Below are 26,532 nucleotides of genomic sequence, written 5' to 3'. Positions count from 1 at the left end.
TTTTGTAGATTTTAATGACCTATGATTGATGAATAAATATTTACTTATTTATAAAGAAGCACGAGATATTTGTGATAACTATCAATGAAATTATATGATTGACTAAGGTTTAGCCTTTTCGTATATATTACACAATTTTCATATAAGATTTCAAATATTGATTTGCATATTTTCATGTTGGTAATGCCCGACTCTACCTTAGGGTCTCTCTTAGATCTTTTGTAACTTTATTATTTGTTTGAATATTTATATTTTATTCTAACTTTTAGACTTATCATTTATCGGCTTTGTAAATAAGATATGTGTTTGAACTAATAATATGCATATCACAAATAAATACACTTGAGATAACTCAATTCATTTTGTTATTTTTTGTTTGTTCATATAATTTACTATTGTTCAATGACTGATAATTTTATCGAATAAAAAAATAACAAGATCATGTTATACAACTTTTATAAAATAAGAAAGGTCATTATAATATTTATAAGATTGGCTAGATACTTTATAATGAAATATTTGGCAACAAGGGAGAGAAAACGATAGTGACAACTAGAGATATGAGTAAATGAGATATTAGAGAAAATAGATTGTAGAGAATTAGTTTGGTAATGATTTAATTAATGCAATAATTAAATCTTTAATTGTTGTCATATCATTGACGTGTAAATAAAATGAAAAAATATCAGAGTGCATAGAGATGAGAAAATAAAAGAATATACATATATATAAATAAAAAAATAAATAAATTAACATAAAAATAAATTTTAATTTAAAATACACAAATTTTTATGAAAATTTAGCGACTTATGTTGTATGGAAACATCTCATAGGAGTCATTTTTCTGTTTTTAAAATGTTTTATATCCATATGTCTATGTTCTTAAAAAAATGTCAATTTTGACCTTTTCGTTTTTTATAAAAAACGCTCCTCATTTTCGTTTTTGCGTAATATAGGCTAGGGCAGTTAGTGAAATTTACCCTTTTATTGGGAAGACCGTATATATGACCATATTCACCGTCGCGCATGTAATTAATTGGGGAGGATTCAGGAAGCCCCTGCCTTGCATTCGGCTTCAATCTCTCTCTCTGGTTTCACAAGCACTGCGCTAAGGTTACGCCTGGGGTTTAGATACACGAGAAACTGAAATCCCTTACCCTCTGACCGATCGGTCTGCTCCCTTTCTTCTGGCTGGGTTTCCGTCTTTGGATTTGTATCGGCCGCAAATAACTATGGCTGGGAGAGAGGTTCGAGAATATACCAATCTCACTGATCCTAAAGGTAACACGGACATATATGTGTATTAATATCCACCACTCCCTTCAATACTCGAGCATGTCTGCTCCTATTGCTTCGATTTCTACCTATCTACACTATAATTATGAGCCTGCGAGGTGTTATTTACCTAACATTTACTTATTGACAGATAGGAAACTGGGGAAGGGGAAGGATAGGATAGACGACGAAGAAATTGCCTTCCAACGCATGGTTGCCAAGGTCAGTTATTCAATTTAATCTCCCCCTTTCTTGTCTGTCAGTCCTCTTTTGTTAAAATAAACGACTGCTGTTCTTTAACTATTTGAAATTCAAGTTACTAATTAACAGTTTGTGGTGTGTGGGCATCCGCTGGAAGTAGTAATTGTAACTCGATTATTAGTACAAGAGATGTTATCGTTCAATGCAATACACACGCCAAAGTGCTGTTTTTTATTCTCCATATATGAATTCCTTTAAATTAGTTTGTCAGTTAAGGGGCCGAATGGCCAATCACAGATGCTGGTGTGGATGCATTCCGTACTAGCGTGTTCTTCCTTTACGCATCAATAAGATTATGGCTGGAGTTTGTCTTTTGAGTTTTTAGCGATTTATAAAACCTTGCGTTTGCGGAATCATTCCGTAATCCAACCAGCAGCTGAATAGGATGATTTGTGGATTTATAGACAGATTTTGTTCTTATAAATGAGACTCAGTGACTGGTTTCTAAGATCTACACGAGAATGTCTTCTGCCAAAGGCCAGTCTTGTCATGCAGTCTGCTATTTGACTACTGCTGCTGCTATAAGGACTACTGCATGTGCTTCTACCAAATATAGATCCCTTTTGCAGGGGCAAAATACAATTTTGACCATTTAGCACAATTTAAGCAGAAGGGAATGTCATATCTGTGTTTGAAAATGGGTGGCTTGTCCCTGGGTGTGCCATTTGATACATCTAAAGAGCCAGCTATGGGATGGACCTGGTTGAGCAATCCCATATTTGCTGACAACCGGAGTACTTGCTTACAAGGGGGGAACAAAAAGATAATTTTTGGGATCTTGAATTGGCATAGGATGTGTTAGATTCTCAAATCTGACGGTGGAGTCTCAAGGAATCGAGAATGGTATTGAAGAGATAATTGGGAGAGAGAGAAAGAGAGATCATAATAGAGAGAGAATTAGAGAGAATTCAGAGAAGAGATGGAGGGAAAATGATTTCCAAATTCATTCAACATACCTCAGGCACTCTTGATCAATTATATATATTGATCAAGCTAGTTTGGGCGCCAAAAGCAGTTGGACCACGCCCATGTGCACTTGCAAGTGGCTATAACTTGCGCTTAGATGCACTTCATGCGTTTCCGCATGCTGGGACATTTCCCCAGCTATGCTTAATGGTCATTTACATTCTAGTAGCCCAATTACACCATTATTTATACTAATCAACTAGCTACCGTAACAATCTTGACCCCTTGAAATATTTCTTGTTCGCAAGAAATATGTAGTAAGTTTGCCATTTTGGGAAATTGCTGAAGGAGTTCTGGCAAGTACTGCCAAGTGTTGTTGTCGAAATGAAGGGAGGACCATTGCACCAACACTTGGATCATAGGGACGCCATTATGGTGTGTCACTCGTCTATCCACAATGGCAATTGGCACTGCGTCTGGAGGTACTTCTCCCACCATAGGAGGTAAGTTTGGGGTAGAGCTTTGGCTGCCCACGGCTCTTCTTTAGAAGAGAGACGTCGAAGACCGGGTGTATCCTTGCATCTGCAGGTAGCTCCAACCGATAAGCCACTGCTCCGATTTTCTCCACAATCTTGAATAGACCATAAAACTTGGGGTTCAACTTGAAATGGTTTGTTTGGTCAGTGCCTTGTAATGTTGCTGATTGAGCTTCAAGTAGACTTCATCTTCCACTGAAAATTCTCGTTCGCTTCTCTTTTGATCTGCTTGCTGTTTCATTCGATTTCTCGCCTTGGCCAATTGTGTTTTTATCATTCTTAACACTTCTTGCCTTTGTTGGAGGTAAGCTTTAACTGTTGTGACCGTTGTGTGACTTCCTAGGGTAGGAAGTAAATCTGGTTTGTAACCATAAAGGCCCTCAAACGGTGTCATCTTGATTGAACTGTGGAAGCTCGAATTGTACCACCACTGCACCATTGCTAACCACTTGTGCCATCCCTTTGGCTGCACAAAACTTAAGCATCTTAGGTACCCTTCCAAGCACTAGTTAACGCATTCGGTTTGGCCATCCGTTTCTGGATGGTATGCTGTAAACATTAGGAGTTTGGTTCCTAGGCCCTTCATAAGTTCCTTCCAAAAAAGGCTGGTAAATATTTTGTCTCGGTCAGAGACAATTGACATTGGGATGCCGTGTAGTTTTACCACATTATCTAAGTAGGTTCTAGCCACTTCCTGTGCTGTAAATGGATGAGTTAGGCCTATGAAGTGGCTAAATTTTGTGAACCTATCGACTACTACCCAAAAACAATCCTTCCCTTCCGATTTTGGTAGGCCCTCGATAAAGTCCATAGTGACATTAGTCCAAGCACGATTAGGGACTTCTAGAGGTTGAAGTAGGCTGGGGTGAGCCATTGTTTCATGCTTGCATCTTCTACATACCTCACAACTCAAGACATATTCCCATACGTACTTCCTTAATTGTGGCCAAAAGAATACTTATATCACTTTGTGGTATGTGTTTTGGATACCCAAATGCCTTCCTATGGGAGATCCATGCAACGTAAGAATTATTCTGTCCTTCAATTCCTTACAGTTGCCGATCACCATTCTTCCTTTGTGTCTTATTACTCCGTTGGTAAGCGAGTGCCTTGGTTTGCTGGCAGCATTAACGGTTAACTGCTCTAGGAGATCCTTGGCCCATCCCTCCTTGTGGTAGCTGTCAGTAATTTCTTGAAGCCAATCGGGTACCATTGTAGAGATAGCTGCAACCATTCCTTCCTCATGGCAGCGAGATAAAGCATCTGCTGCAACATTCTCTTTCCTTTTCCTGAATTAGATTACATAGTCTAAGCCCATGAGTTTAGACATATCTTTTTTCTGTAGTTGGTTGTGCAGCCTTTGTCGTAGGATGAATTTTAAACTCTCATGATCTGTTTTGATTATAAACTTTTCTCCTTCTAGATAGTGGCGCCACCTTTCTATAGCCATTAGTATTGCCATCAGTTCTTTCTCGTAGATGCTAAGGCCTTGATGTCTCGGGGCTAAAGCTTGGTTGAGAAAGGCCAAAGGTCTTCCTTCTTGAGTCAGTACCGCTCCTATGCCGGTATTGCTCGCATTTGTTTCCAAAGTGAAGGGCTTATCAAAGTCAGGAAGGCCCAATGTAGGCACATTGCCCAGGGTTGCTTTTAATTACTCAAAGGCTTCTTCTGCCTGGGTGTTCCATTGGAATCCATTTTTCTTTAGCATTTATGTCAAAGGCTTACTTATGGTGCCATAGTTCTTCACAAATTTTCAGTAGTAGCTAGTAAGCCCTAAGAAACCCCTTAAGGCCCAGATGTTAGCAGGTTTGGGCCAAGCCATAACAACTTGGATCGTCTTGGGGTCAGTCCTCACGCCAGCCCCTAAAATAACATGTCCAAGATATTCTACCTGGGGCTATGCAAAGGCACATTTTGATCGCTTGATACATAGATGATTGAATCGCAGGATCTCAAATGTAGCTCTAAGGTGGATAAGGTGTTGATCAAAAGAAGGGTTGTAGACTAGTATGGTATGTCATAAAAAAAACCAGCACAAATTTTCTGAGGTGGGGTTCAAAAATTTGGTTCATGAGGGCTTGGAATGTAGCTGGGGCATTTGTGAGGCCAAATGACATGGCTGTAAACTCAAAATGCCCATGATGTGTTCTGAAGGCTGTCTTGAAGATGTCATTAGGATTAACTCTAATTTGATGTATCCTGCCCTTAAGTCCAATTTGGTAAATATGGTTGCATGTTTAAGTTCATCAAGTAGGTCATCAATGATTAGAATAAGAAATTTGTCCTTAATGGCAATGGCGTTAAGCTGTCTATAGTCAACACAAAAGCGCCAAGTACCATCTTTATTTTTGACTAATAGGACAAGGGAAGTGAAAGGACTGTGGCTTGGTGTCACATCCCTGTTGCGATTGTGGCAGCTTTTACCACAATTCCGAGGGGATTGCTGAAGAAAGATTTCAGAACTTCACTTAATGTGGAGTCGTCGGAAGAAGGAACAACAAGAATTAGAGAAAGAGAGAGAGAGAGAGATAGACGAGAGTGTCAGAGGGAGAAAGGAGGAGAGAATAGCTGGAAGAGAATCTTCTTGATTGTAAGCATGCCCTTACATCGCACAGTAGGGTCCTTTATAATGACGTTGGGGGAAATATTCCCCTGATAGCTGGGGCCCTTTCCTTAACTGTGTAACAACCTGATTCTAACCAACCTACTGGTCCACCTAGCGCCTAGGGCGACAGCCGAGATGAACCTTACAATTTAAATGTCTTAATTAACAAAAATTTTAAAAACAACCCTTAGTAAACTGCCTGTGTGACAATGCTCCCCTCTTGAATGCTTCCTTGTCCTCAAAGAAGATTGAGTAGGCTAATCGCGCGGGGAAACTTTTGGAGCAGTTCAGGTAGGTATTCCCATGTGTTGCCATCCGTAGTGTTTCCTTGCCATTTAACCAAGACTTGGATTAAAGGCACCCCTCCTTGCTGGATCACTCGCCTTTTGAGTATGGCCTCTGGTTCTGCAGCTTGTTCACTCTCCTTGAGTAAAGATGGCAACGTGGAACTTGCTGGCTACCCCCCAATCGACTTCTTCAGTAGTGAAACATGAAATACAGTGTGGGTGTGGGTGTCGGCCGGCAATTGCAATCGGTACGCCACTCTTCCTACCTTGTTAGTTATAGGGAAGGGCCCGAAGTACCTAGGGCTAAGCTTGGTAGCCTTCCCTTGTGTCAATGACCTTAGGTGTGGTTCGTTTCAGTCTTAGATACACCTCTTCCCCAATCTCAAACTCCCTTTCCGTCCTCTTCTTATCCGCATACTGCTTCATGCGGTGCTAGGCAGAGGCTAACTCTTGTTTCATTTGCTGAGTCACTTTCCTCTTTTTCTGTAAGTACTCTTCTACGGTGGCTAAGTCTGATACCCCTCCTATTGCTGGTAGCACGGGTGGTTTGTATCCGAACAGAGCTTCGAAGGGGGTTACTTTAATGGCTGAATGTTGGGTGGTGTTATACCACCACTGTGCCAAAGATAACCGCCTATGCCATTCCTTGGGTCGTATTAGGCATATACACCTTAGATAGGTCTTAAGGCATTGATTCACCCTCCCGGTTTGGCCATCCGTTTGAGGGTGGTATGCTGTGGACAACCTTAGGTCCGTTCCCAGCGATTTCATCAACTCCTGCTACATCAGACTAGTGAAAATGTTATCCCTATCGGAAATTTTATTCTGGGGAACCCCGTGCAGCTGGACCACGCGATCTAGGAACACTCTCGCCACCTCCTGAGCCCTGTAAGGATGGGACAACCCGATGAAGTGGTCGAATTTGGTAAACTGATCCACCACCACTAAAACACTATCTTTACCCTTTGATCTAGGTAAGCCGTCCACGAAATCCATTGACACACTCAACCAGGCTTGCTCCGGAATAGGGAGGGGTTGCAGCAGCCTTGGGTAGGGTACCCGCTCTGTTTTGCACCTTTTGCAAACATCACAAGCCCTCACAAACTCCTTGACCTCCGCCTTCATTCTTGGCCAGTAAAATATCCCCTTAACCCTTACATATGTGTTTTGTTTGCCCGAATGACTCCCTAAGGGGGCGACTCATGCAAAGCCTGCATGATCTTCCTTTTAAACTCATCCTTGTCCCTGATCACTATACGTCCTTGATACCTCAACATCCTTTCCTTCAGAGTATACCCCTCCACCTCTTCTTGCCTCACAATCAACTTTTCCAACAAGGCCGTAATTCTTTGGCCTCCTACATAGCTGCTGACCACTTCCTTGTACCATTGTGGGGTCACTACTGTGACTGCTGCAAGGCTTCCCTCCTCATGGCACCAGGAAAGGGCATTCGTTGCTATGTTTTCTTTTCCTTTTTTATACTGTATCGTGTAATCTAATCCCATGAGCTTGGCCATCCCTTTGCGCTGCAGCTGCGTTTGAAGCCTTTGCTGTTGTATTTCAAGCTTTCGTGGTCTGTTTTGATGATAAATCGCCCCCTTCCAAGTAATGCCTCCACTATCCACTACCATTAGGACTGCCAAAAATTCCTTCTCATAGATGCTTAACCCAGAATGTTGAGGGCCTAGCACTTGGCTTGGGAAAGCAATAGGCCTTCCTTCCTGTGCCAGCACTGCCCCAATACTAGTGCCACACGCATCAGTTTCCAGGGTAAAAGGCTTCTCAAAATCTGGCAGCTTCAACTCAGGCACCCTACTCATGGCCTCCTTCACCTCTTTGAATGCCTTTTCTGCCTTAGAGCCCCAATTAAATTCTCCTTTTTTTAGCAACTCGGTGAGAGGTCGGCTGATAACTCCATAGTTCTTAACAAACCGCCGATAGTAGCCTATTAACTGAAGAAATCCTCTTAGGGCCCTCACAGTTGTGGGCCTTCACAGTTATGGGCCTCTGCCAGGACACCATAGCCTTGATCTTCTTTGGGTCAGTGCTCACCTTACCCATAGAGATTATGTGCCCCAAATACTCCACCTGCCCTTGACCAAACTCACATTTGGACTTCTTGATGAATAATTGGTGGGACCGTAGGACGTCTAGGGTGGTTTGCAAGTGCAACAAGTGTTATTCGAAGGTGGAGCTATAGATAAGGATATCATTGAAAAAAACTAAGATGAATTTCCGCAAATGGGGCTCAAAGATGCGGTTCATGAGTGATTGAAAGGTGGCTGGGGTGTTGGTAAGCCCAAACGGCATTACCAGAAATTCGAAGTGGCCATGGTGGGTTTTGAATGCAGTTTTAGGAGTATCCTCGGGTTTCATCCTAATTTGATGATAACCCGAGCGCAAATCAAGTTTGGAAAAGAATTGGGCATTGTGGAGTTCATTTAAAAGATCTTCCACCAATGGTATGGGAAATTTGTTCTTGATTGTGATGGAATTCAAGTGGCGGTAGTCTACACAAAACCGTCACGTTTTATCCTTCTTTTTCACTAATAAAACGGGGGAAGCAAAGGGGCTTTGGCTTGGTTTGATAATGGATTGTTGTATCATGTCCCTAACCATCCTCTCAATCTCATTATTTTGGATAGGTGGGTATCGGTAGGCTCTAATGTTAACTGGTTCTGTATTTGGTTTGAGGTTAATCGAATGGTCAAATAGTCGGTTAGGGGGGTAGGGATCTTGGTTCTACAAAGAGGTCTTCATATTTCACCACTAAATCATCAAGTAAAGCCGAATGTGTTACCTGGTCAGGAGGCTCTTCCCGGTTGCTGATTGTCAGGTAAGATTGCCCCAACTCTCCTTGTTCCTCGAGCGTGTCTTCCTTGGCCACTATTGAAAAGAGCTGAGCCCATTGAACTCACTTCCCCTTTATGACTCTCCTCAGACCTTTCCCAGACATCAGGTTACACATCCCAGCTTCTTTTCCACCCGTGATGGTCATTCTTTTTCCCTCATTCTCGAAGGATACTTCCATACGGTTGAAATCAAAACTAATAGGGCTTACTCCCTTCATCCAATCCACCCCCAAGACCATATCACAACCTCCCAATTGCAGCAGCCTCAAATCGGTCATAAATTTCTCCCCTTGCATCTCCCACGAGAACCCGTTGCAGGCCGAAGTGCTCAACACCTTCTGGCCATTGGCCACTGTTACGCTCAAGGGAGGCGTCCCCATCAACTGGCAATTTAGCCTTCTTGCGGTGTTCTCATCGATAAAACTGTGGATACTCCCACTATTAATTAGAATCGTCAGGTTACTGCCCTTGGCTTGCCCTCCTACCTTAATGATTTTATTATTGGCCACCCCTTTCAGGGCATGAATGGATATTTCTCCATTGTCTTCCATGCCCTCGTTGCCCCCATCTATTTCTTCCTCCACCTCCTGGTCACTACCTTCATTCCCCTCTTGCAACAGGATCTGCCTCTTGCAGGGCTGGCCAGGGTGGTATTTGTCTCCACACTGGAAGCATAGTCCTGCCAATCTTCTTTACTCCTCAATTGATCTCCCGAGGTTGCTGTGTTTTGACCTGCCATTTCTCTTACCCCGCTGGTACCCTTGCCTACTTCCCGATTAAAATATCTCCTTACTCCGTTTTGGGTCCCTGCCACCATCCCCTTTGTCTGCTATCTTTGTTTCTTTAACAAGGCTTCTACTACTAATTCCTGTAACCGGGCATCTTCTAATGCTTGAGCTACAGTTTGGGGTCTAAGTACCTTAACCATTGGCCTTAATTCGTCATTGAGGCCACTCAAGTAACTTGATACAAAATAGGCCTCGGTTAGATAGGGGTTGTATTGGATCATGCAAGACCTCAGCTCATCAAAGCGTTTCTGATACATCTCCACACTTCCCGATTGTTTGAGCTTGTTGAACTCTTCCACAATGTCAACCATGCTTTTTTCTCCAAACCTTCCACATAGAGCCTCTATGAACTCCCCCCACGTCTAGTTTCTCCTTAGCCGTATCACTCCTTGATACCAAGCATCAACCTCCTCATTGAGGTAGGCTGCTACCAATGGCACTTTCTGCGGCTCTAGGATGTTATGCCATTCGAATAGCCTTTCGCATTTCCTTATCCACCATTGCGGGTTAATGCCTTCGAACACTGGGACTTCCATCCTAGGGAGAGGAAACCCTTGTGGTTGATGGTTCATTGGGCCACCTGGCCCCCTTCCCAGTATTCCTTCTTCTCTGCCACCTTGGTTAATCTCTTCCTCATGTATCTCCAGCTCTTGACCAGCTCTATCCCTCTGAAGGTTAGAGTCCATCCCTTCCCTTGGAGGAAAGTTAGGTGCTAGCCTCATCGGTTGTTGTCGGCCCAACATGGCCATGTACTGCGCGAGGATCACCTCTTGATTCCGAGTCGTACCCAGCTCCAACTGCTCCATCTTATTTTGACATTCCGCTACCACTACCCCAGTTTGCTGCAACTGGGTTTCAAAGTTCTTCATATGCGTCCCTTCAGCCATAAGTTATCCCTTCCACCCATCGGGCTAGAACAAAGTTCTGATACCAATGTGTCACAACCCTGTTGTGACTGTGGCAGCTTTTACTGCAATTCCGAGGGGATTGCCAAAGAAAGATTTCAGAACTCCACTTAATGTGGAGTCGTCGGAAGAAGGAACAACAAGAATTAGAGAAAGAGAGAAGAGAGAGAGATAGACGAGAGTGTTAGAGGGAGAAAGGAGGAGAGAATAGCTGGAAGAGAATCTTCTTGATTGTAAGCATACCCTTACATTACACAGTAGGGTCCTTTATAAGGACGTTGGAGGAAATATTCCCCTAATAGCTGGGGCCCTCTCCTTAACCGTGTAACAACCTGATTCTAACCAACCTACTGGTCCACCTAGCGCCTAGGGCGGCAGCCGAGATGAACCTTACAATTTAAATGTCTTAATTAGCAAAAATTTTAAAAACAACCCTTAGTAAACTGCCTGTGTGACACTTGGGCGACCAATGGATTGATCTAACATTTCTCTGACCATCTTCTTAATTTCCAATTTGAGTTTAGGTGGGTATCGGTAAGAATGGATGTTAACAGGTTTAGCTTGGGGTATGAGAGGTATAGTGTGGTCCAGTCAACGTTTAGGAGGTAAGACCTTAGGTTCTACGAAGAGATCCTAATATTCATTCAGCAATGAATCTAAAAGGGTTAGTTTGTGTACCTGTCGTGGTGATTCTGGACTTCCTGTCTGAGAATGCTTCTCTCACTGATCACTGGCCTCAATGGAAAATAAATGAGCCACTTGTGCCCATTTCTTTCTGAACATCCTTTACAACTTCTTGCCCCTCATCAGTTTGCATGCCCCTACCTCCATGTGGCCTTGTAGAACCACTCTATTCCCTTTCCTTTCCAACGTTACTTCTATATTATTGAAGTCAAAACTAATGGGACTCACTTCTCGCATTTAGTCCACCCCCAATACAATATGGCAGCCCCCCAACCTAAGTAGTTTGAGATCAACCTGGAATTCTTCCCATTGCATCTTCCAGCAAAATCCCATGCAAGCTGATTTGTTGATTACTTTGTCCCCATTAGCTATCGTGACTGATAATGGTTGTGTTCTAGCCGTTGGGCATCCCATCTTTTTAGCCGTGGTTTCATCAATGAAACTGTGGGTACTTCCATTATCGATTAACACCATGAGAGAACTATCGTGCACCTTCCCTTCCACCTTAATAATTTTGCTGTTAGCCACCCCTTTAATGGTGTGTAATGATATGGTTCCACTACCTTCTTCCTCCTCTTCTTCCATCACTGCCAACTCTTTCGTTTCGTCCCCTTCTTCTTCTCCATCCAACAACAAAAGTTGTTTTCTACACTGATGCCCCGGTGCGTACTTTTCAGCACACCTGAAACACAGTTCTGCTGGCCTCCTTTGTTCCGTCATCTTGTCTCTGCTCTACGTATTCAGAGGGGGTGTAGGTAATGCGGGATACTTGACGTTAGGCCCAGTCCTCATTGTCTTTCTCCCCGGTGGCCTTCCACCTTGGTATATCATCCCTCCTTGTGCTCCTTTAATTTGCCCTTTCTATTTCCTCTGCAAAGCTTCAAATGTCATTTCCTGTAGATAGGCCCCCTTTGCTGCTTCTGGGACCGTCCTTGGTCGGAGCACTTGTACTACTGATCGTAGCTCCTCGTTTAGTCCTCCTATGAAACTCGATACAAAATAATCTTTGGTAAGGACGGGGTTCTGGTTAAGCATTAGGAACTCGAGTTCCTCGAACTTCGCTTGATAGTCCGTTACTAAACCTTCCTGCCTTAAGCGATTAAACTCTTGCACTACATCCAACCGGCCTCTTTCCTCGAATCTTTCATTAAGGCCTCTGGTGAAATCATCCCAATTATACTTCTCTCTTACCTTGGACCAGCCTTGGAACCACACATCTCCTTCATCATGAAGATATGCCGTTAGGGCCACCCTCTGGTTCTCCGGTACTTGGTGGATTTCGAACAATTTCTCACATCTTCTCAACCACCATCTCGGCTTAGTACCTTCGAAGACTAGAAGTTCCAATTTAGGCATTGGAAATCCCCGTCTCCTCTCTGTTACCAATTCATTGCCTACCGTTGGCTCTCCTTCCGATTCAGTTATCCCCACATTACGGTGTGGGATATCAACTCCTTGTAGAATTGGCTCCGTTTGTTCTCTAGGTGGAAAATCAGGGGAAATCCTTACCTGTGGTTGATTCACGAACATCATCATAGATGGCTGCAGCTGATCCTGCATCAAATTTCCTTGATCTCGAACTTCTTGCAATTCCTCATGGATTTGCAGGCGCATATCCCCCTTGAGTCGATCGGCCAGAGCCTCCAACTTCCTATCCACCGTTGATCCTATTCTTTCTTCCACCGTTTCTACCCTTCCTCGCATCTCAGATACTGTCGCCCTCACCTGTTGAAGTTGCATCTCCATTTAACGCATCGTAGTACCATCCGCCATTGATCTGATCGTCTCATACAATCCGGCTAGGAGCCTGCTCTGATACTAATTTGTCATATCTCAAATCTGACAGTGGAGTTTCGAGGAATTGAGAACGGTATTGAAGAGATAATTGGGAGAGAGAAAAAGAGAGATCAGAATAGAGAGAGAATTAGAGAGAATTTAGAGAAGAGATGGAGGGAAACTGATTTTCAAATTCATTCAACATATCTCTTTAGGCTCTTTTGATCAGTTATATATATTGATCAAGCTAGTTTGGGCGCCAAAAGCAGTTGGGCCACTCCCATGTGCACTTGCAAGTGGCTATAGCCTGCGCTTAGGTGCACTTCACGTGTTTCCGCATGCTAGGACATTTTCCCAGCTATGCTTAACAGTCATTTACATTTTAGTAGCCCAATTACACCATTATTTATACTAATCAGTTAGCTACCGTAACATGATGCTTTATTTTTATGAAATATTCCAAGGCCTATTCTGGTGCCTTTGTAAAGATATTGTGTCCGTCCACATAATCCATAGCTTGTTTCTGAATGTTCACGTGTCCTTGAATGTATGGTGTTATTGTTGATTTCCCTTTATCTTCCGAGTGAGTTAGTTTCCATGGTATGCAAGTAATATCCATATTGTATGAGATGATGGAAGAGCTTTATGGCTCCTTAATACCCCATGCTATGTGCTTTTTGTTATGACGTGTGATGTTTCTTGCCTTGGGAGACACCTCAACGTCCCTCTATTAAAACCATATCTAATACAATCACATGTCATGCTGAAAGAATTGTTTTGTCTTCTCTTTTACTATAGTGGCATTGTTTTGGTTTGGAGTTAGGATTCTTTTATGAACAGAATCTAAATATTATTGACGCGAGTTGATTTACATAACTATGACATCATATTAACTCAGACTTAAAATTTGACAATATTTTGAGCACCTTTATTGTTCATTTGAATTATCTCTTGGCATTATACATTTGCACGAATTGAATATTTCTTTGCTATACTCTGGCATTTTTATAGAATTGGATTGACCTGTGGCTATCCTCTTTTGCTCTTAGACACTATCCTGGTATCCTGATGGGTCCCTTATGATATAGGGTACATATGAAGTCTTCTAATCTCCTAGGTTATCTTTTCATCCAATACACGTTGGTCTTTGTTAGTGTCCCATGGCCAATCTGTATCCTCCTTTGCTTCTTTAAATGTCTTTGCAATATAGTTGATTGTTTGGTTGAATATATCAAGAATTTTTGACAATCTAAGTTTGATTCTTAAGTGGCCAATTAGTTTGAGCAACAGTTATTTGACCTCATGTATGCTCTACTTGTATGTGGAGAAAAATAAATTATATGTTCTATAGACATATTTGCTTGAAAGAGGTGAAACAAATCATGAAAAAAATGAAAAGCATTTGGACTGAATATTATCTCAATAGAAGCAAGGTTGTTAAAATCGAGATTTCAAGTGAGATCAAAGAATGATTCATAAAATCGAATCGTAAACTCAGATTGTAAAATCGTAAGATTTTAGAGACAATTAAAAATACCCTTTAGTGTATGTAAATATATGTTCAGAATGACATAATTTTATAAAAAAATAATTAATATTGCTTAATAACATGATTATTACACTTTATAATCATATTCCTTATGAATAAATACATGTATGTACTTATTTCAAAATAACTTCATCTACTGATTTAAAAAATACTAAATAATATGAAATTTCTAAATATTAAGTCCATCATTTATTATCATTCATCCATAATCAAATTTTCAAATATTAATTTATATATGGTGTGAATTTCAAAGTTTACTGAGTTTACCATCGAGTTTACAGTATTGAATCATGAGTCAACTTCGATTTTATGAAAATCCGAGTTTATAAGCAAGTTGACTCGTTTAAAGCTGCATGACTCGTAAACTTGTACGAGTTGACTTGTGAGTTTGACAACAATGAATAGAAGCATAAAAATGCATAGGAGAAGAAGGTGTTTTGTGACTAAGGTATTTAAGTGATTCTTAAATTGAAGAGTATGCTTAACCAATGGAGGAGAAAGATTACTTTAGTGTCCATTTCGGAGAACAAAAGAGATGTTCACAATTGTTAAAATTATTAAAGGACCAAGCTAATGAGTCATACTATGAAACTTTGAAAGAGGTGATCAAGAAAATGTTAAGAATAGAAGTTAATATCCCCAAAAATCAATTTGGTTTTATGCTTGTCAAGTTCGTAGGGTTTTAGTAGGGTGTAGCAATTTATTTTCTCTGTAGCTGTTGTAGATTATTTATGTAGAGGACTACTTACAACCTGTAATTGATTTGTAACTATTGATTGGTTAGCTATATATAAAGCTAACCAATCTGTTTCTTTTTTTTTTTTAGGGGGGTGGGGGAATCAAGTACTGAATTTAGTTTCTCATTTCTCTCTGTTTTCCTCCACTTTCTCTATTCTCTCTCCGTTTCTTTCTTCCATTCTTCCTTGTCACGACAAAAGGGGAATTAGAGGGGCAATACTTTAATTAGTTACAATTGTTTGTTAGGAGATGCTATTCATTCCGTTGAAGTGTGCATGGGTGCTGTTTTTAGATTCTACTTTCAGTTGAACAACCAATAAATAGGCTATAGTATGTAGAGATGTGTATGTTGAAAATGATGTGTTGAATTCATATTTCTCCCCTCACATTCTCTCTCTTGTTCTCCATTGTTTTCCCTCCATTCTTTCTATTTTTGCTCTGTCTCTCCCTCCAATTCTTCTCTATTTCTCTCCCAAATTCTTTCAATTTCCTTTCTAAACCCTAGCCAAACCCTAGGGTCATGACATTCCTTCTCAATTCTATTATAAAAAAAACCCTAGATTCAAGACTAGGTCTTGACAATTGTGGTATCAAAGTAGTCGATTCTTGGGTTGCTAATTAGATAGCTTGACTCAATTGGAGATGGTAGACGGAACTAGAACGAAGCAATTGGAGGCTTAGGTTAACCAAGTTAATTCCTTAGTGAATAATTTGCAAACCCGAATGGAAGCTTTGGAAGTAGGATTGAGTAAGGATCACGAAGGCATTCAATCATTGGAGAGCAAGTTGTATGCTTCGATGGATGGATTGGCTAAAAGACTGGTTTCTTGCAGATGTTTTCCAGAATTCCGCAAATCAGTTTGCTATTTCACTCCTGTTGAAGGAGAATGCTGATCCAATTCTAGAAGGTAATGGTCCTAACCCTAGACCATTTAGATTGCCTGTGTTAGAGATTGAAAACATCTTTGAGAAAGATAATTCGACAGATTGGATGGTTGATAGGATATTGGAGAATAATTTCTCTAGTACTCCATATGTTCACAACAATGTTCCTATGCCAAAACTAGAAATTCCTTTGTTTGATGGAAAAAACCCTTGGTGGTGGATAAGAAGATGCCAAAAGTTCTTTCAGTTTTATAATATACCAAAATTCAGAAGGTTAATTTGGCTTCAACTTATCTAAATGATACTGTTGATGCTTGGTATCAGGGATGGGCAAGACTTAGGGTTGAATGCTTATGGAAAGATTTTATGGAAGAATTCTGTGAAAGGTTTAGGGATAAAAATATGACCGATGCTATATAGGAATTTAATAAATTGAAGCAAGTTGGATCGGTGCTTGAATATCAAACAAAATTTGGGGAGCTAAAGTCTTCAGTGGTCATTACTAACCCTACCTTATCTGAAGCCTATTTCATTTCTAGTTTCATTAGTGGCCTAAGTGAAGAGTTGAGACTGACAATTAAAAGGTGTCACGACCCAAGGATAATTAAAAGGTCAATAATGTAATTAGTTACCTTAGTTTGTTAGGAGCTATTTCTGTTATTCTGTTACAGCATATGGGGTTGTTATTCTAAATGTTTCTTTCAGTTGTGTAGCCTATAAATAGGCTCAAGTATGTAGAGACGAGTATGCAAAAAATGGATATATTGAATTCATAATTCTCTCCTAACTCTCCCCCCCTCTCTCGTTCTCCTTTGTTTTTCTCCCTACTTTCTCCCTAATTCTGCTCTATCTCCCCCTTTAATTCTTCTCTATTTCTTCCTCGAATTCCTTCCTAGACCCTAGCTAAACCCTAGGGTTGTGACAAATAGTATCAAAGCCAACGATTCTCGGCTCTTGATAGGTGAGTGCAAGCAACAATTCTGATCAAATTATGAGGAATCAAAGGACGGGGCATAATTAAGAGAGAAAAACAACTCGGTTCGTGATTGGTGACTGGAAGCGAGCTGATCGTTTTTTTGCAGGAACTCAGGCGGCCTTCGGCGATTGACGTAAATCAGGAATCCTATGCGACGGTTGAACATTAGCGAATTGCTAGTTATAGGCGGTTCTAGCAAATCAGAGCGGAGGCGATTTCGACCCAGATAGACAGTGATAAGCGATTTTGGGTGAGGCGAAGCATCGTGAATAGACACCGCTCGCGATTGGTGAGGGGGTCTGTCAAAGATGGTGACAAGGACGGTCAAGAGGTTCATGAGTGAGCCGGATGAGGAAGTAGGAGACGCAGCTGTTGTCAATTGCGGTTGGCGATTAGGCAGAGCAGGTGTGGCAACTCTGGTGACCTAGAAGGTGGTTGATGTTTGGAGATATTAATCTCCAACAGTGATTTACAAAGGTGATCCAACAACAAATTTGGAATGGGCGGGGCAAGATGTTGACGAATGACAACGACTTTTAATAAGTCTTGCTCGGAATTGATGTGCGAAGGAGGGTTAGACGGATTCCGGCTTGAATCCAACAAATTGTATCGACTGCATCAGAGTTGATCAACATGTGCAATTGAGGACGGAGCAGAAATTTGATTCCGACGCACGGAGATTGAGCTTGAGTTGATAGCTGAGGCCGAACATGGAAGGAAAAGTAGATTTGAGCTCAGTCGATTCCAGTGGTGAAGTCGGCAGTCAGTGTTGACTTTCTACATGCGTAACAGGAGGTGACTCGATTGTGAAATCTGGTAATCTTGCGAAGTGGAAGTGCGAAGCAGATCTCAGTGAATTCCGGCAATTCTGACAGATCTAAGTTGAAGGCCGGGGCAATCAATTTCAGGGCAATCAATTTCAGTGATTAGAAGTCTAACAACTAATAACAATTAATCAGTGAAGAGGATTCCACAGGAGGTTATTCCAATCGAATTCTAGGTTGCAAGTCAAGGGAAACAAAGGTTAATTTCGGTTTTGAATTTTGGTTAATTTGTTTGAAGAAGAGCGGTATGCATAGAACCCCTATCCCTTCGTGAGATGTCGGCCATGGGGAGCAAGGCACACATGAAACAAATGGGGTCTCAATTGCAGCCGAAGGATGCTGCATTTTCAGTGGGATGTCTTGCTCGTGAAGCCTTGGGAAGCAGTGCGCACATGAGACAATCGGAGCCTCAATGGCAGCAAAAGAAGCCTGCATTTTCAGTTGGAAACAAAAGGAATCATGAGCAGTTTAGCCAAAAAAATTAGGCATGGGGAAAGTTGGATAATGAGTCCAGCCGAGTTGATAAGGAAACAAGCAGTGGGATACATGGAGCATGCAAGGAATTCGACCGTATGTTGCATGAGCAATTACAGGAGTTCGCGATGATATTGATTAAGAAGTATTACTATAGCTTTCTCGCCGAATTTTTCGATGATTATTGCGGAAGTCTTAACAAAGAGGACTTCCTTAAAATGGAGCCGAAAAAGGAATACCTTGATTTAGGCAGCGAAATTGACAAGGAAGGTGGCTGTAACGACAATGCTGGCAGTAACGACAATGTTGGCAGCGACAACAACAATTACGAGGGTTTGGTCCAGGGTGTGTGGGCAAAAGGAGAATTAAAGGAACACACCGATTCCTTTGGAAAAGAAGTTATTGATGGTGATGTTTTTGGGGTTCTGCATTAAGATTAGTCCAACTTTAAGGAAGAAGGAGAAGAGGAAGAAGAGGAGGTGGAAGAGGAATTGGAGGAGGGCACTCAATCAATTGGCAGCCTCTCAAGCACTCTTACTAGTGTTGAGACACTTGATGCTATTGATCACTGGAAGCAGCAGAAGAAGGAGCCAGAAAAGCCTCTTCACCAAGTATTTGAGGAGAAGGAACAAGGGATGACACCGGGCACATAAGATAAGACAACGGTAACATTGCAGCCAGAAGAGTTGGAGATAATGCACAATTTTTTGCCTACAGAGAGGTTTGAAATTCTTCCCATGATTGAAAAGAAGAGAGTGGTAGGACTGACAGTTCATACAGAACCATTTTTAATGGCAATAAGGAAGAGGGGGATGGTTGAAGACGGTGTTGCAACAAGTCATAATATTGTTACTGTTGAGAGAAAAGAAAAGAGGAAAAAGCCTAGAAGGATAAAGAAGGAAAGAAACATTAAACTAATAAAGAAAGCTAGGATTGGATGAATAAGAACGGCTCAATGTAATAAGTTTTTTGGGGACGAGAAAGCTTTCAAGGAGAGGGGATTGTCACGACCCTAGGATAATTAGAAGGGCAATAATGTAATTAATTACCTTAGTTTGTTAGGAGCTATTTTTATTATTCTGTTACAGCACATGTGGTTGTTATTTTAGATGTTTCTTTCAGTTGTGTAGCCTATAAATAGGCTCAAGTATGTAGAGAAGAGTATGCAAAAAATGGATATATTGAATTCATAATTCTCTCCTTACTCTCCCTCTCTCTCTCTCTCCCTACTTTCTCTCTAATTCTGCTATATCTCCCCCTTCAATTCTTCTCTATTTCTTCCCCAAATTCCTTCCAATTCCTTCCTAGACCCTAGCTAAACCCTAGGGTCGTGACAAAATGCTGCAACCTGCAATAGTCAAGCAGGCGCGGCAGGACAGGCAAAATTACAGGAATTGTTAGTGAAGCTCTATTCAAGAAACATAGAATCTTGTTTAAGGGAATTGGGCCTAGCAATAACTAGACTTCAACCTATACCAGAAATGTTACTTTTGAAGCGAATAAGACAAATTCTTTTCCAAAGATTTTCCAAGGTCAAACTTCCTCGGGACCTTACCAACCAAATGCAGCAAAAACTTCCAATGTAGAACAGAGGAGACAGTTTGGATTATGTTATAAATGTGGAGAAAAGTTTATTCCTGGGCATCAGTGTAAGAGGCAATTGTTGCAAATGGAAGGTAGAAATGAAGATGAGAAGGAAATTACTAAAGAAATTGAAGTGGCTGATAAAAATTTCCTTGTAGATGAAGATGGAGAAATTTCATTGCATGCCTTAAAAGGATGTTCTACTAATAAGATCATAAAGGTTGAAGGGAAGTAGGAAGTAGAAAATTAATGGTGTTAATTGATAGTGGTAGTACTCACAGTTTTCTGGATGAAAATACTGCCAAAGACTTACATTGCAAACTAAAGAGTACATTTCCTTTATTAGTTACTTTATCGAATGGCAGTAAGATGTATAGTAAATCCAAATGTCTTGATTTTTGTTGGGAGATGTAGGGACAGGAATTTATTACTGATCCACGACTATTGAAGTTGGGTGGCTGTGATATAGTTTTGGAGGTGGACTAGATGAGAACAGTCAGTCCAATAATATTTGACTTTAACAACTAGAGGTTCCTTTTGAGAAGGATGGGAAATGATTAACTCTGATGGGTAGCTTGGATATGGGAGCCTGCAAGTTAATTTCTGGGAAAAAATTACAGAAATTTTAAAAGACTAAAATGACCCAAGTGGCTCAAATGTTTTCTATATATGCTGTGGAGGCAAAGGAGTTAACTGAGGCTGATTAACTAGAGCAGTGGACACTGCAGACTGCTTGTAGCCATATGCTTCAAACTTCACCAGAGGTACAAAATTCAGATTCTTTGCATTTACTTTTGGTTGAATTTGAGGACTTATTTGTAGAACCTAAAACCTTACCTCCACAATGACCCTTTGACCATGCCATACCCCTTAAACCAAATGTTGAACCCATTAATATCCGTTCCTATAGATACCTTCCATTTCAGAAAACGGAAATTGAAAAATTAGTTAAAGAAATGCTTACCAATTCTATCATTCAGTCTAGCCATAGCCCATTTGCATCCTCGGTTCTTCTTGTCATAAAGAAAGATGGCACTTGGCGATTTTGTATTGATTACTGTCAATTAAATGCTATTACCATCAAAGACAAGTGTCCAATACCAATATTACCAACCTTGATCTAAGGGCAAGTTATCATCAAATTAGAATGAAACTTGAAGACATTCCCAAAATTGCATTTCAAACCCACTTGTCATGACCCAAGGGCATTAGTTGTAATTGTTTCTTGCTTGTATTTCCCTTAGTTTGTAGTTACTTGAGTTGGTTAGTGTGTTAGTTAATTAGTTGGTTACTTGAGTGGGTTAGTGTGTTATTTAATTAGTTGGTTAATAACTAAATGGTTGTAACAGCCTATAAATAGGCTTTAGGTTAGAGAAGGACTATGGATGAATTGAATGAACATTCTGTTTTCCCTCACTTTGTCCCAACCATTCCTTTCTCTTCTCAATTTTCCCCTCGTTTTGTTTTGTTTCCTTCCTCTATTCTGTCCTTTCTTCAATTTCTTCCAAAATCCCATTCTAAACTCTAGTAAATCCTAGGGTCGTGACAAGTGGTATCAGAGCGGATGATTCTCGGCTATGAGTTCAAGAAGTTTCAATAGTTGTTTTGATTTGATTTTGAAGGAATCAAAGTCAGATTCCGAGCAGAGCAATTCGATTATTGGAAACAAATTCTGACAGTGATAGTGTGGATACAGGAATTGCAAATACTTGGGATAGTGCTGACAACAAATTGAAAGGTCTATCAAGTAAGTTTGATGAATGTTTGATTAGGTCTACCAAGAAGAATCAGGTTGGAGATGAGAGTTACAACGAGGAGTTCAACAAACTGAAACACAAGGACTTGGTTATGGAGTATTTGGTCAAGTTTGAGAAATTGAAAGCACGGGCGCTCCATTTCCATCCAACCTTGAATGAGTCTTATTTTGTGTCAAGTTTCATTAATGGTCTTGATGATACGTTGAGGACTATGGTGAAAATATTTTGTCTTGCCACGATCCAACAAGCAGCCGAGAGGACTAGGATGCAAGAGTGGGCGCTAGAAGCCATTTACAGAAAGTATGGGCCATCGCCTAAAAGTTATCTTAAGAGCAGCTGACAGAATGGAGGTAATTCCAAGGTTGTTAAAATCGGAATTTTAAGTGGGATCGAAAAAGGGTCCATAAAATCAGATCGTAAAATCGAATCATAAAATCGTAAGATTTTAGAGATAATTAAAAATACCCTTCAATTTTTGTAAATATATGTTTATAATAACATAATTTTGTAGAAAATGAATTAATATCTTTTAATAACTTGATTATTCCTTATTATAGTTCAAAAGATGATACTTCCAAAATATAGTTCAAAAACTAGCAGGTTGGTATAGGCAATTTAGAGGCAAAATATAGGTAATTTAGAGGTAAAATATAGCTTAAAATTCTTTAGAGGATTCTTTCAACGTCTTCCATTAGATTTATGTTGCATTTTTTTCTTGATTTAACATTGATTAAATCAAGTAAAATCCCGATTTGGGGTTTGGTGGTCCATTAATTAATTACTTGTTTGTCTTGATTTACTTATGCAATCAATGTTAAATCAAGTAAAAATTATAATTTAAATCAAGTAAATTGGAACTTATGCAATTAATGTTAGATGCTATGTGACATTAGAACTTATGCAATCAATGTTAAATCAAGTTCCAATTTAGAGGCAAAATATAACAATTTATTGCATAAGTTCTAATGTCAGATGCTATGTGACATTGAGACGTTGGAAGCATCCTCTAAATTGCAACTTAAATCAATGAAGGTCTTTGAATCGTAAAATCGTTTAGAGATCTTTGAAGCGTAAAATCGTTTATGTAAAATCGAGATTTTATAAGATTTTATCCCAAATTGGATTTTACATGGGATTTGAATCGTTTAGGGGTTTTCGAATCGTAAAATCGTACGCATAAAATCGGGATTTTAATAACAATGGGTAATTCTATGGATATTCCTAGTTTGCAACAAGAAGTTGATGGATTTTCCGTAATTGATTAGGAAATTCGGGAAGTAAAAGATAACATGATTGAGGAGATCTCTAGGGAAGATAAGGAAGTAAAAGATGCTGTGAAATCGAGAATGGATATGATCACAGCAACTGTGGATTTTGAAGACTTCAAGTTTATTTCTCTTGAGGAGGTACTCCTCCAATACTTGATGACAATACAAAGCTAATTTTTGAGGATTTACAGAATAGAGCCAAAGAGGAGGAAGAAAAGGCAGTTCAAAAATGTCAACATGTGGCAAAAGTTTTTGTTGATCTTTTAGGCACTACCAAGGAAATCACAATGAATGCTATTTTGGATATTTCTTAGCCGCTGAAAATGCAGAAGAGTTGGTGCTGATTTTAGTAGCCTCTTTCATTCATTAGATAGAGCCAAGGAGGAGAAAGAAAAAAAGGCCAAAGCAAGTAAGAGAAAAGAACATGAAAAGGCGAAGAAGAAATCAACTTGTGAAGGCTGGAATTGGATGAAGAATAGGGTCAATAGCTGCAAGTTCTTGGGGACAAGAACTCTTTCAAGGAGGGGGGAAATGTCATGATCCCAAGGGCATTAGTTGTAATTGTTTCTTGTTTGTATTTCCCTTTGTGTGTAGTTACTTGAGTTGGTTAGTTTGTAGTTAATTAGTTGGTTACTTGAATGGGTTAGTGTGTTTGTTAATTAGTTGGTTAATAATTGAATGGTTGTAAACAACCTATAAATAGGCTGTAGGTTAGAGAAGGACTTTGGATGAATTGAATGAACATTCTGTTTGCCCTCTCTCTCTTTGTCCCAGCCATTCCCTTCTCTTCTTAATTTCCCCCTCTTTCTGTTCTGTTTCCTTCCTCTATTCTGTCCTTTCTTCTTCAATTTCTTCCAAAATCCCATTCTAAACCCTAGTAAATCCTAGGGTTGTGACACCACCAAGGTCTTTATGAGTTTACAGTCATGCCCTTTGGCTTAACCAATGTTCCCGCCACTTTCCAAGCTCTAATGAATCATATCTTCAGTCCATATTTGAAAATTTTTATACTCGTGTTCTTTGATGATATTCTAGTGTATAGTAAATCTTTTGATTAGCACCTTGATCACCTTAGGACTACATTTGAAGTCCTTCGATTCAACCAATTGTATGTTAAGAAATCTAAATGTACTTTTTCTATGAACCATATGGAGTATTTGGGACATATTATCTCAGGAGAAGGTGTGAGTATAGACCCAAAGAAGATTGCAGCTATGGTGGACTGGTGTAGACCCACTACAATCAAGTCTTTATGTGGGTTTTTGGGATTGACTGGTTACTACAAGTGGTTTACTCAACATTACGGGCTTATAAGTAAACCTTTAACTGAGCTGTTGAAGAAAGATGGATTTCATTGGAGTTTTCAAGCAGAAGCAGCCTTTATTGAATTAAAGAAAGTTATGACACAAGCCGTACCATTCAATAGGATTGAGTATTAGTAGTTATAATTCAGTCTTTAGTTCTCTGTATAGTTATTGAATTCTTTACTACTTATGGCATTGTATTTCTTTGTGTTCTGTCTTGGTCAAAAGTAATCCGAGGACGTCCTAAAAAATATGGAAGCCAAACCATTATCATGGTTGCCTGATCCAGATGTCTTGGGAGCTTGCTTAACAAATTTTTGTTTGTTAACACCTATCATGCTTTGCATCTTATTCCATTTCGAGCTAATGCCGAAGTTGTTCTGCTTTTCATTTGACTCCTAGTAATCCCTTTTGTTTTCTGTTTTAAACTGAATGTTCTCTTATAGTCACTATCAACATTCTTGCTCTCTCTCAATCACTTTTCTTCTAAATGAAGGCATCATAGAATTGGTTGGTTGCATTAGGCGATGATGTTGTTTATTGGATTTCAGCTTGACCTGCCTTTTTACTTTTGTTGCCAAAATGGTATTCTGATAACATGCCCGGACAGGGATCTTGGCTTTTCCTACCGGGTCATTGATGCACACAGATGCAAGAAGTTGCAGGAGAACGTGGAGGCTACCTTCATGGGCGAGGCGGTATAAAGCTCTTTTCTCTCTCTCTATATTCTATTTATTTACATTATTATATAAATACTTATTGGTAGAGCTTAATCAGTTGATTCTTATGATTTCTTTGAGTCTAAACATGCAGCATTGGACAGTGATGATCTGCTCTACCTCAAGGAGCAGATGGAAGCTGAGGAGGATGCAGAGCGCCTTCTACGACGAACTGAGAAGCGTGCATTTGCTGCTTTTAAAATATCCTTATCTAAGGAATAAACTTATTTTTCTGAGCTTTTTGCATGTTCAAATTGAAGTCATCTCTTCCATCCCTTTTCTTTTGCTTCCTCATGCATTTGCTTTGTATTATGCTCGTGGGTGTTGTTAGAAATGGTGCATTTATGTTATTCTAGTTTTATCTCCAGGGAGGCTGCTTCACTTTTAACTCAAAATCTATAATTTGCTACTCGAATTTTTAGTTCTGCAAGCGCATAGTTTGGATTCTGTGGTAGTGAAGTCTTATGCATTGCTTAACCAGGTAAAATGATATTGGAATTAATTTTTCTGTTTGCTCTATTTGCATATGTCAAAATTACTTTGAGATATTAAAATTCATCTAAAGGTTGGGAATGGGTAATAGATACATTGTGAATGTCAAGTATAATACATGTTTTACTCTTGTCCCCCTGAAGGCCTTGTGGTTTTTATTTACTGCCAAATATTGTCTAGGCATCTAATTAATTAGTAGACTGGCGTGGTCTTCTGAAAATACGATTACAGGGGAGAAACAGGAGTTGGTGTAGCACCGTTTTTGGTCTTCTCGGGCTGTGATGTTTGCTTTGCTATATGCATTTTGATGATAGTGCAATCTTTGCGCACTTCACCTTCTCTCATTTCCTTAACAAATTTACACAAGGCTGCAAGTTTAGCTGATTCTTCACCTGCATCAGTTCCCTTAGCCCTTCGTGTGGAGTCAAAGCCAAAGAGTGGAATAAGGTACGTGCAGACACACTACATCTATACTTGTGCACAGAAAACTTATATGATATGCCTAGGAAAAGTTTCCTCTGGGTCTTCTAATTTGAATTGCCTGGAACACTCAGACAGCAAGATTTGCTGAAGAAGGTGGTGGAAGTCAAACCGAAGCGGCAGAGAGTTTCAAGCCCCTCCAATGAGGACCAGACGACAAATTCAACAGTGTGTGCGAGCGCAGAGTCTGAAACAAGAGAGGAGAAGAAAGCTTGTCCACCATCAGGACTGGACAAAGCTGAAGATGCCTCCGAGGAGAACCCTGTTAAAAGCTTACTTGCAGCTTATGAAAGTTCTGATGATGAAGATTAGATGTAGATTACATTGATGTTGCTGGTGCAAAAATCGCATATGTTAATCTTTTGACTGCTAATTTTATTTTTGATTGCAAAAGGTAAGTAGCTGTGAAATTTTTTGTTATTGTGACAAAATAGAGGGATTCTTTGTTCATTTAGGAGCTTTTCAACTCGATGGACTGGAGGGCCAATCGATAATCATCTATAAAGGTTATTGTTTGGTTCACACAAGCACAATTATGTTCCTGAGTTGCTTCTTTTGACTAAACATTGAATCGTTATGAACAAGTCAAACCATACTCGGGCACTAG

At 40.1% G+C, this 26,532-nt stretch overlaps 1 protein-coding gene across 1 annotated transcript; it reads left to right on the top strand.

Moving 5' to 3' along the window:
- The first annotated feature begins 1,019 nt into the window (after positions 1–1,019).
- LOC127794317 (uncharacterized) lies at positions 1,020–26,515 on the top strand. The gene is made up of 6 exons (XM_052325309.1): positions 1,020–1,281; positions 1,427–1,497; positions 24,884–24,932; positions 25,048–25,155; positions 25,811–25,892; positions 26,000–26,515. The coding sequence occupies exons 1-6, from the start codon at positions 1,233–1,235 to the stop codon at positions 26,235–26,237; spliced, it is 597 nt and encodes a 198-aa protein (XP_052181269.1). The 5' UTR covers positions 1,020–1,232; the 3' UTR covers positions 26,238–26,515.
- The last annotated feature ends 17 nt before the right edge of the window (positions 26,516–26,532 follow it).

Source organism: Diospyros lotus, chromosome 2 (assembly GCF_014633365.1).
Source record: "Diospyros lotus cultivar Yz01 chromosome 2, ASM1463336v1, whole genome shotgun sequence".
Lineage (NCBI taxonomy): Eukaryota > Viridiplantae > Streptophyta > Magnoliopsida > Ericales > Ebenaceae > Diospyros > Diospyros lotus.
Note: the sequence above shows the minus strand (reverse complement) of the source record. Positions and strands in the feature narration are given on the sequence as shown.

Bases quoted from the DNA above. Each gene is read 5' to 3' on its own strand.
- LOC127794317 (XM_052325309.1), top strand. From the start codon at position 1,233: ATGGCTGGGAGAGAGGTTCGAGAATATACCAATCTCACTGATCCTAAA. The intron at 24,933-25,047 runs GTATAAAGCTCT...CTAAACATGCAG, and splicing joins CTACCTTCATGGGCGAGGCG to CATTGGACAGTGATGATCTG. The intron at 25,893-25,999 runs GTACGTGCAGAC...TGGAACACTCAG, and splicing joins AAGCCAAAGAGTGGAATAAG to ACAGCAAGATTTGCTGAAGA.